We start from the raw sequence: 11,675 nt of genomic DNA on the forward strand, positions 1-11,675 counted from the left end.
TTTTTTTCTTTTTGAGTCGCGGTGGGGGGGGGGCAAAATTTGTAACTTTGTCTGATTAAGTGGTCCAAATTCTTTTCGTTCTCATAATGGTTACTGAGCAGGGTTCCCCCTCAGATGGATAAGCCACTCCACTGAGTGATTTGTTAACAAAATGCACGGGTAAAAATACCTTCGAAGAGTAATACCGTAAGGAAAGGAATTAACGTTCAGTTCTCCGCTCTAATTAAAGCACCTGCGTGACATGAAAACAAAGAAACAAAGGTGAATCAGGCAGTGACTGGAAGACCATTCAACATGACTGCTTGGGTGGGGTTCCCCTTGTTATCCCGCTTGCGTTGTTTGCTACAATTCATTGCTTTCCTTGTTTTTGTCTTGAACAGGACGTCGCCCTCCTAAACATGTCCCGATATAACGGGGACGGGGTGAACATCACGGCCGTCCATCTTCACGACAGGGAAAGCGCGCAGTTCCATCGAGTCGCCGTGGAGTGGCGGGCGAGGTTCCGCGGAACCGATGCCCACCCGATGGATAAAGGCTTGACGGTAAGATCGAAAAAAACAATTTGACTTGAAAACTGCTTTTCTGATCCGAGAGGGCCTGCCTATGGTCCTCTCTTCACCTGATTCTCTGACTCACTGACTGACTGCCAATTGTGAGCCGGGCAGTTTTATCGTATAGGATATCACCCCGCAACACCAATGGATGTGCTACACCCGGCGCATTGTGTGGACTGATGCATGAGAAAGACTTCCAGTGTAACTTCCAAGGCAATTTTGCTAGGATGTAACCTCAATCCTGCAAAATCCTCCAACTGCCTCCATGTAAAATATTGCATATAGCCTGAATCCTGCAAAATCCTCCGTTATTTTTTGAATGTGGTACTTGGAGGCGGGGTGGCCTCAATCCTGCAAAATCCCCCGACAATCACCGTCAATATGTGGAGGCAGAGCCGGTGACATCCTGGAGCAGTGAGGAGAATCTCAAGTGTAATCTAGGCCTATAAATTTATGCACAGCTGAGCATAAACAACACAAGGTCCGGCCCAAGACCTTGACACAGTGCATCCTCCAAAATCAGCCACACATTTTTGCCATATAGCCTCAATCTTGCAAAATCCTTTATTTTGCAAAGAAGATGTTGGAGGATTTGGGAGGGTTAGGTTTTGAATTAAGCTACTCTGAGTGAATCGATTGAATATAATTGTTGTGCAGCCATTTGAAAGTTGCTTTGGTGTTTTGTTCCCCATGGTATGAATAGACGGAAGCATCGCTGGTGATTGATGCAGTGAACGTCATGGCCCAAGCGCTGACGATGGGCATCGGTCGCAATATGACTCTCCAACGTCTTTCCTGCTTCGACAAACGGCCTCATAGTCCTAGCGTGTGGGACTACGGGCTGTCATTCTTCAACTACTTGAAAAGCGTAAGAGCAATATGCCTTATTCTTGAACGAATGGGGCGGGGCAACAATGCCACATTGTAATGTGTATAAACTTACGAAAATAACCTACGTAAATATTCCTTCTTCAACTACCTGAATAGCGTAAGAGCAGTAGGCCTTATTCTTGAACGGATGGGGCTGCTGAAATAGCTATAACAGGCCGGTTTCTGCCTGAAATGAAATTTGCTCATGAATATGGAAAGTTGCAGTTGCATAAAAGGATTCTAGGATTTCATTAAATATTACATTGCATGGCCCCTTTCAGTAAAGCTAAATAAGCGAGATTTATTTTGTCTTTCTGCGCCAAATTGCATTTTTTTTAAGACGCCCACATTCAATAAATAATATAGCCCATGCAAACGTTTAAGTTTTGTTGGTAATTGGGTGAATTCCAAGTCGGGCACTTGGGCAACGGATGCTGTTCTTTAAGAGGGGCGAATCCAGGGATGGGTTTCCAAACCTCGGCTTTTTCTCCGACTTCGCCTCATCCAGAGACGAAGCCAGAGCCGAAGTCCAGGTTTGAAACATTGTTTGGGGTTAGTGAATGGGTGGCAAAGGAACGCCTCTGAAATGGATTAACTGAGGGATGTTTTCCTGGTTTTGTTTTGAAACCTACATTCCGTCTCCAGCATCATCCTTGGGGAATACTGAAAGACAAATTCGGCTTGGAGAATTGAAACGACTAAACCTCTGATCCACCACTGTACAATCAAAGACACAAGTCCACTTTAAAACCAATAACAAAACATGGTCATATTTCAACTCTGGTCAATGTCTCACTCCGCAGAAGAACATTCAAAACCCAGAATTTATTGCTGACTGCACAACATGCATCCCCGTGCTCATAATTGCACGGTGCACTTTTCTTGGTGTGTTTCCAGGTGAACTTGAAGAACGGCCTGACTGGTGACGTCAACTTCAGCGCCTTCGGGGAACGGGAGAACCCAACGATATTTATCTCTGAACTGACTGATACAAACGGATTGGAACAGGTATTCTAAAAGCATTTTTTTATCTAGAAACCAGCGATAAGACTAACCCGTAGGGCGTTTAAATTTCTCTGTTGTGGATAGAGAAAAGATTACGTGAAAAAAAGTATACGTTTTATCATACAATTTTATCTGTTTGCTTCTTAATGGCCTCTCTGCAGTATCTTCAAAACATTCACTTTCTATAGTATATGTAGGTTGTTGTATTATTTGAAACTGTTTTCTATTATTGATTGATTTTGATACTGTGCAAATTAATAAACCACGAACCTTGGACTTCACTTTGCAGAGAGGCTTCTGGAACACGTCAAGGCAACTGTACATGAAGCCTCGAGATGAAACCATCATTACAGACCCTTCCTCCTTCATCAACAGAACACTGATTGTTACAACTATAAGGGTAGGTAAAAGTTACCTGTGATCCATGCTAAAGACATCGGAATCCTAAGACGTTCACGTCCAAACCCCAGGAGGTTTGCGATCGGGCAGATCTGTGCCCTTGGCTAGAAGTAGTCTTTCCCTTTAGAACCCCGAATGCATGGATGAATTGTCTTAATTCCAGACAGGTGTTCTTAACTGTCAAAGCACCTGTTGTTTTTTTCTGAATGTGGAATTTGATCGAGTGGGAACAGTGAGGGATGTTGAACCTGCGGGAAAGACAACTTGTGTTTGATAAACCTCTTGAGCTGTCTTGTTATCTTGTATCTTTAAGCTGTTGGCAATATTGTACCTGAATGCCTCATGAAGTCCAGAAAAAAAAAGTAAACTTATAAAGCATACAACAAGCGAACAGTCACGTCAAAATATCAATGGAATGGGAAGTTTATATTATGAGTAAGAATAAGTTTGTGTGTGCACCATGTGAAGGGAAATCTTTTTTGTGAGTTTGTGCCATTCTGTGAAGAGCCGGGGAGATTCCTCATGTTTCGGATATTATGCTCGATTGGGTCCCCTTTCACAACGTGCAACCGTACGTTTACTCTTCATCAGGGGCGTCAATCACTTCTCAAAAGTGGGGGGACATACCTTGATAAGAACTAATGCGAGCGCGAAGGGTTACAGCGTCGGGTTCAGGGCCCGCTTTAAGGGCCCCGAAAAAAGTTGAAGCTAGACGCTCTCTGTTGTGCGATCTGAGGCAATTTCTGAACACTTTAATCTTAAAAGCAAAAAATAATCATTTAAACATCCAAAAATAATCATTTAAACATCATCTATCGAGGTTGGAGTCATTGAATCAGCTTCTCTGAGCCAAAAGTGTGGGGTTTGGGGCCCACTTAAGGGCCCCGAAGAAATTTGGATTCTAGATGCTCTGTGGTGCGATCTGAGGGAATTTCTGACTACTTTAACCAATATTTTCTTGGCAAAAGACACATTGTAGTACATAATAGGGCCCTGCAAATGAGACACACGAGTTCAAAAATCTGGGGGGGGATTTGATATTGTGTCCCCAATCCTTCAAAAAGTGGGGGGGGGGGGGGGGGGGGGACATGTCCCCCTGGCCCCCCAGGATTGACGCCCATGCTCTTCGTGCTAACTTCAGCATGCAAACTTTCAAATCCCATCTTCTCGCAATACCTGGATGCGTTGAAATACGTTCGTCTCAGCGGTGCTGTTAAATTTTATCAACTGTTCGAATCTTTTAGGAGCAGCCGTACGTCATGTTCAGGGAGACCAAAGATGGAGTCCCGGTCACTGGTAATGCCCGCTACTATGGTTACTGCATCGACATGCTGCAGAAGATCTCTGAGCGCCTCCATTTCAACTACCAGATTGTGGAGGTGGAGGACGACAACTACGGCTCAAAGTTGGAATCCGGAAGATGGAACGGCATGGTTGGGGAACTAATTGAAAGGGTAAGTATAAATTGTTTTTTTTTCTTGAAGAAGAGTATGGCTAAACGGAGTTAGTTCTTGAACTACAGTGCTAAATGCCAGTCGATGTGGTGGCTACAAGGAAAGAAAGACTGCCAAAAAAAAACCCCTGGTTCGACAATTCGAGTGAGCTCAGTCAAACAGTTTGAAAGGGCACCAGGATTCTTTCAAGTAGTTACACAGTGGGGCTTCGGCTGAGTCACAACCAGTCACAACCAGTCACAACCAGTCACAATCAGTCACAATCAGTCACAACCAGTCACAACCAGTCACAAACAGAGACCTTGACCAAAATGTTTAGGTTTCAAAAGACAATACTGCTGCAACGTTTTTTTCTGGTATCATTTAGGACCTCAGGCAAGTCTGATATAACATACTCTACTATGACCTAATGAACCTTGTGGCTCCAGTTTACAGATTCAGATCAGTAATTATTAGATAAATTGACAGGGTTTGTTCACAGAATATTTCGTGCGGCATCAGGGGACGATGTTTGTTCTCTCTGTGTACCAATACTTGAGCACTATCTTTGTCTTGTTTTACTTTGCAGAAAGCTGATCTGGCTGTGGCTCCACTGACCATCACCTACAGCAGAGAGCAGGTCATGGACTTCTCCAAGCCCTACATGCATCTAGGCATCACCATCCTGTATCGCAGCCCGGAGCCCCAGAACCCGGGCGTCTTCTCCTTCCTCAACCCCCTCTCCTTCGACGTCTGGCTCTATGTGGTCCTGGCCTTCTTCCTTGTCAGCATCACCCTCTTCCTCCTGGCCCGTTTCAGCCCCTACGAGTGGTACAACTCCCACCCGTGCAACCCAGAGTATGACGAGGTCGAGAACCAGTTCAATCTGACCAACTGTTTATGGTTCTCCTTCGGCGGGCTGATGCAGCAGGGCTCGGAGGTCAACCCCCGGGCTTTCTCCACCAGGGTCCTGAGCGGCTTCTGGTGGTTCTTCTCTCTCATCCTGGTGTCGTCGTACACCGCTAACCTCGCTGCCTTCCTGACTGTGGAGAGGATGGTGTCTCCCATCAGCAGTGCCGATGATCTCTCCAAGCAAACTGAGATTGAGTACGGCACAAGAAGTGGCGGATCGACGGAAACATTTTTCAGTGTAAGTAAAGCATGGAATCGAACTCTATCTGATGGCAGTAGGTTCCAAGGTGGTTCCACAGCATACAGCGTAGCAGACCTGCTACCACAAGACCCGGACAAACTTGACAAACTCAGCTTGTTAGGTTTGGCATGTTGAAATTCCTGCGGTTCTCAGACTTTGAATACAGGCTACCAAAACTTAAAACAATAGCGAATGTTCATCAACTTTGTCCTGGTTTAGTAGGAGCAGTTCCCATGAACATGAGATAACATTCTCTAACTTTAAACTCATTTTTAGAATGGATAGCTACGCTTTTAAAAATCTTCATGCCTCAAAAGGTCTGGAATGCCATCGTGGATTTGGACAGAGAGCCTTTCAAACAACATTGACCTTGAAGGGTTATACATATCAACTCAAATTTAACTTTGCAGGAGTGTAACCTGAATTTCTCGTTTCATTTCCAGCGCTCAAAAATCCCCACCTACCAAACAATGTACGAGTTCATGAGTGCCCGACCGCACGTCTTCTCGAAAACCTACGACGCTGGGATCGAGAGAGTCCTGAACTCCAAGAACTACGCCTTTCTCTTGGAGTCCACCACGGCGGAGTACCGCATCTCGCAGCACTGCAACAATCTGACGCTCATTGGAGGGCTGTTGAATTCAAGGGGCTACGGCATCGGTACACCGCTAGGTGAGTGGCTGACTCGTGCCATAATCTCCAGACTTGTAGCCCAATGTCAGGTTGGCGTAGTGATACTTTCCTCGCCTTCCACCGCTGCGACCCGGGTTCGAATCCCACCTGGGCCAATATGTGGATTGGGTTTTCAGTCCCTACCTGATTCCATGGGTTTCCCCAAAATATTCTTCTTGGCTTTTCCTCCCACCTCTAAAACTGGAAGTTTGTCTCATTGTCTTCTCTCTACAGGTTTCTTCTGGCTTGTGAGTTACAGAGCCCAGGGCGCTTTTGAGAAATATTTGGTGTCATTACCAGAAATAATTAATAATAATAACAATTATTATTAAAATAACATAATTTTCATAAAAATAACAATCTCACTGATTGCTATTATAGGGCGACTTTTCCATAGACTTGTACACAGAAATGTCACCTAAACCAAGTTTACCTTAATCCATTCTCCACGAAATTCGATTTAGGTATGTTTTGGACCATGAGGAATCGATGTAGATGGTTTGCGACGATAAACTTCCTTGTCCTAAGGGTCACTTTAACAAAAGGGCGACACAAATTTGTCGCCTTAATAAGGCGTGTCACCCTAATGTAGACTCCATTAGTAGAATCTGTCGCCCTTCAGTATTCAGTAGTTTAAGGTCTCTTTTACGGTATTAAAATCCAAATCCAGTTTTGGACGTAACAAGTATAGCCACTGTCAACTTTTGTAATCGTGTGCATCTATTCCCAACAGGTTCAGCCCTTCGGGACGAGGTCACCAAGGCCATCCTGAGTCTCCAGGAGGACGACACGCTGCTCAAACTCAAGCAGAAGTGGTGGAAGACGAGCAACTGCCAGTCCAGCCTCAACCAGAAGGAGGACGCCAACGAGCTGGGCGTCAAGAACATCGGCGGCATCTTCCTGGTGCTCATCACAGGGCTGCTGGCCGGGGTGATGGCCGCTGTGGCAGAGTTCGTCTGGAAATCGCGACAAAATGCTACACTAGACAGCGTAAGTTTGACTGGTACTAAACTGAAAGAACCAGTTTTGGAAGATCTTGGAAAAAGTCAAAAGTATGTCCGTCACAAGCCAATATGCATGGCCCATTAGGCCGGCGTTTATCTCCGGTTTCTTTGGCATGTTTCTACTCCCTATTTTCCCATTGATGGGATGCCAGGCCATCGCAGGTTACTCATCAACTAGTGCCGGTACCCATTTTGTACTACCGGTGGAGAGAGGCTAGTGGGGTGAAGTGGCTTACCCAAGGACACAACATTCGGTCAGCAACTGAATTCGAACCCCGACAGTCTGATCATGAGTCACAAACCCTAACCACTATGCCAAACTCACCCAACATCTTGGAACATCTCCAAAATTATGTTCTCTACCACGAAAACCTCCCATCGCATTGCATTTTTGGGACAGAAATTTTCTGCTTGTCACTGGAAAAAAAATATTCTCAGTAGTAAAGGTAGCTTGACATCGAGTTGGATAATTGGCTTGTGTTTGACCTCGATATACTAATGCTCTACTCTGCACTTTGGAACCTAATTTCAAATATGATAGTCAGTGAGCTATCAAACGAGGTGCGTGTTTTGCAAGACTTGTTCAATTGTCTTTTTTTCTTACAGAAATCCCTTTGCGGCGAGATGATGGCGGAATTGAGGTTCGCCTGCCGATGCAACAAGAGGCGAAACAGCAAACCGGTCATAGAGCACAAGTACATCCCAACCACGCCCTACCCAGCCCCGGGCATGAACGGACAGGCCATACAAATGGCAGAAACGGTGGCTTGATGACGTCAGACTCTGAGGCAGACTCTCAGTTTTGACAAAACTAGCCAGTTTGTAATTTAAACGCCAGTTGACTCAGTGGATTAGGCCTACGGTGTTTGTTTGTACGAAGGGAAAGCACGACAAGGAGACTACATTAGATTTGGACCAGCAGAGATAAAGCATTCCTAGGAGACGTGAGAAAGTGGAGAATTATGGAGGGAGCTCGCCGATTCTTTTAGCGTTGTAAACCCTCCTAGGAGACGTGGGAATCTTGATCGTTTGAAAATTGCAGACCCAGAGCCTGCCGCGAACAGTGGGGGCAGCAAACAGTGAGGACTGCAGGTTCGCTGTCTGGATCACTTTCACAGAGAGCAACTGTGATTGCTGACTGTATTCAATGAATAAACTTGAAACTTTGCCAGCATGGTGGTAGTGTAAACTAGTGAGGGTTTTCGGTAACACCATGTGGATGAATCTCTTTTAAGAAGATGTGTGGTTCTGAAAAAACCGGTGGTTGTGAGACTCGACGTTCCGATCAGTATGCTCAGTTTAGTCTAGGTCTTCCATAATTTGCATTTGTATACATATACCGTCCCAGAGCATCGCGAGGTGAATTTCATCCCGCACAGATTCACACTTCGCAAGCAGCAATGTAGTATCAAAAATCCAATATCGTGTCTAGGATTTTGAGAAATATCTCTCTTAGTACATGCAAGGTAGAATGTCGTTCAAACATCACAAAGCCTGGATAATGTCTTGGCTACCAAGGTAGCAGCCTCAGTTTTTGTGGACGTCTTGGAGAAAGCTTCCAATCGGGCGGGAGGTGTAAACGCAGGAGCTATCACCAATCGAGAGTGTCTCAACGAGTGACAGGCCCCAGTGATATTTATTGCGTATTTTTTTGTACTTTAAGTAATCTAGATGTGTCCCGAAATCGGAGTTAATGTTCTAGCCTATGGTACCAATAATGAGTGAATGATTAACAGTCACTAAGTTATATTCGCTACTGGTAAACACCGACTTTGGATATTCTTCATTATGGAAGGAGGCGCTGTCATTGTTAGATGTTCAGATGTATAGGTGCACCGGCAAGCTCTTCACCGGTCTCTGCTGAGCTGAGCAGGACGACCTGTGACTGTTGATGGCAAAAAGTACAAGGTTAAAAGTTGAGATATGTTTGAATTTGGACGTTGCTTGTCATGTATCTTACTGATGCAGGCAATCGGTGGATGCACGCGTGTAGTCTACGTGAAACAGGGTAGTGTGAGCCAGTTGTGCGGAGGACCAGTTATCTTTAGCCTACGTCTTGTCGATGGGCTTAGTTTGGTCGTAAAGGATCAATATTTGGAAACTCCATCGACTCAGACATGCAAAAATAGTGGTTCTGCTCTGGTCGGACAAAAAATGTCTTTCTTCTTCAAAAACAATTATGCAAACGGTGGAGGAATGCGTCTTCTTCCACAATCGTTCCTTTAGCATTGATTGATTAACTTCGTAAATATATATTGAACTTTAGTCATGCCAACACATTTACATGTCGCCCAGCACTCGTAAGATACTTTGAATTTCTGTTTAGGCCTCATTTAACTTGGTTAAGCAAGAACAGGTGCGCTTTTTAAACTAATTATTTACACTGTAAACAATTACACTGTAACATAAAACCAAAAACGAGGTTCCACAATTTGTTTTTATGCACGATGAGTTTCTTCCATATAATAATATCCTTCATAGACAAAACTACATCTACATAAGAGAATTAAAAATATATAACAGACCCTTCTTTCCATTTTTAAAGAAAATCCGTCAGCGTCCCATGTGTTAAAGGAACGCTGTTGTAATTTCTGTGTAGTGTTTTTGCTTTAGATATTTGTTGCTCTTTTGCAATATTGTGGTTTTTGACGACAATTTGACAGACAGAATTTAATTGTATTTCAGCAATATCAATCCACAAAACCGATTGCACACTTGTAAATTTTATTGTACAAAGAACAAATTTATAAAAAGACAATAGATTTTCTACACAATACCTTGACTTGTAGTGTAATTGTACATATAAAAACAAATGAATATATTACGCAATTGTTCTAAAAGAATATATAAATAATTATATTCAATTTATGCCTAAGATACCGTGTGGTGTAAAATGCTGTGTACTGTTGTAAGGCTTCCAGCATGGTGTCGAATTAGAATGGAGTTACGAAAACGGAATTTTCTGTGGTGAAACATTATTTTTGCACATGAATTCAGAACACAACAAATGTAACGAGAAAATTGGATTGCAACATATAGAGATCCATGTCTACTTCCGTATAACAACACTTCAACTAATACAATTTATTACTTGCTTTCCTGAGGACCAGTACTCGCCGACCGTTGCCAGCGTACATCCGACCTTCTTGGAATCAAAACCATTTGTTTTTCTCGAAAAATTGCAGACCAAAGAGTGAGAATCACTCTGTGATTTTGCAAACTCAAGTACTTTTTTGTAACCCTACTGTAGTACTTGACCGTTAAGAAAGTTGGCCTGCATTGAGATGTAGATACAAGTACTAGTTTTCAAAATTCATATCCACAAACTTCTAATGTATTCTCGGTCATAGTGAGTTGAGTACTGGTACTGACAATGAACTTCGGCCTGCTTCAGTACCTTGTGCTTTAGTACTTTAGCACTTTGTGCGTAGTACTTTAGTGATTAGTACTTCAGTACCTTGTTTAGTACTTCAGTACCTTGTGCTTTAGTATTTTAGCACTTTGTCAAAGCCTTTGTGCTTTAGTACTTAAGCACGTTGTACTTTAGTACTTTAGCACTTTATGCTTTAGAACTTCAGCACTTTGTTGATGGTACAGAAGTGGTAAATTTTCTTCTAGCAAGAACTTTTTAATAAAATGACTATGGTGTTGCTTTTTTATTCTTTATAACACAAATCCTTGTTTATATTCAATGAAAATTAATTTTAGTGTTTTATTTTAATCCTATAAATTGATGAGGGTTTATGATGTTTATGTTTCTTATTATGATTTGAAAAAATGGGTTGTATATGATATGTGTGTAAAAATGCTTGTGAAGTTAGATATTTTTTTTCCAAAGCAGGGTGAAAAGATAATGAACGAAAGAAAAACAAGGAGCACGTTGCAAGGCGACGGAATATTAAGATAATTAAAGTTTACGTCCTGTCATATTATGTAAACACAGATCTTGACAACCCCGACAATCCAAAGTATGTAAATAATGGCAAACTTAATGACAGGTTCTTCATATTCTGTTGATTTTTGTGACAGCAAAGAATCCCCGCCCCCCCCCCCCCCGAAAAAATGGAACTGGAGTAGAAAAATGGATGATGTATGAGTGACGGCAGTTTGAAAATTGTTTGCGAAATTATGTCTTAATTAATTGATTTGTTTCTTTGTTGATCTATACTTAATTGATTACCCTTTTTGATGTTCGCAGTACATTCAGATATGGATAACAAACAAACCAGGCGATTTGTGCACAAACGTATGGGGCTGCGAACCAGTTAATGTCCAGCTTTCTTACACACTGACCAATCACATTCGCTCTCACAGGCCAAACAAAAACAAAAATTCAAAATTATTGTTTTTTTTCATAAGATTACGAATCCTCATTTTCATGTTCAAACTACATTTCTTATGTAACTTGCATTGATGTGTGAATTGATGATCAACTAACTTTCGAGATAAACTGAAGAAAAAAGTGATTTAAAATTTGACTGGTTCGCTGTCCCTATAGTGCATCAGCATAACTGCTCGCTTGATTTCCAGAACGCAATGCGAATATCAAAGAGGTTTTTATTTTAATAGTGTGCATTATTATTGA

General features: G+C 42.7%; 1 protein-coding gene across 1 annotated transcript in view; it reads left to right on the forward strand.

Annotated features, from left to right (window-relative positions):
- LOC119730689 (glutamate receptor ionotropic, kainate 2-like) overlaps positions 1-9,601 on the forward strand; it is a 38,785-nt gene extending 29,184 nt beyond the window's left edge. The window contains exons 5-13 of the mRNA XM_038203683.1: positions 381-542; positions 1,258-1,422; positions 2,322-2,432; positions 2,719-2,829; positions 4,073-4,282; positions 4,851-5,411; positions 5,858-6,086; positions 6,820-7,076; positions 7,697-9,601. Of these exons, the coding sequence (XP_038059611.1) occupies positions 381-542; positions 1,258-1,422; positions 2,322-2,432; positions 2,719-2,829; positions 4,073-4,282; positions 4,851-5,411; positions 5,858-6,086; positions 6,820-7,076; positions 7,697-7,861 (1,971 nt within the window). The 3' untranslated portion in view covers positions 7,862-9,601. The remainder of the gene's footprint in view (positions 1-380; positions 543-1,257; positions 1,423-2,321; positions 2,433-2,718; positions 2,830-4,072; positions 4,283-4,850; positions 5,412-5,857; positions 6,087-6,819; positions 7,077-7,696) is intronic.
- The last annotated feature ends 2,074 nt before the right edge of the window (positions 9,602-11,675 follow it).

This window comes from Patiria miniata, unplaced genomic scaffold, assembly GCF_015706575.1.
Source record: "Patiria miniata isolate m_02_andy unplaced genomic scaffold, ASM1570657v1 HiC_scaffold_22, whole genome shotgun sequence".
Classification (NCBI taxonomy): Eukaryota; Metazoa; Echinodermata; class Asteroidea; order Valvatida; family Asterinidae; genus Patiria; species Patiria miniata.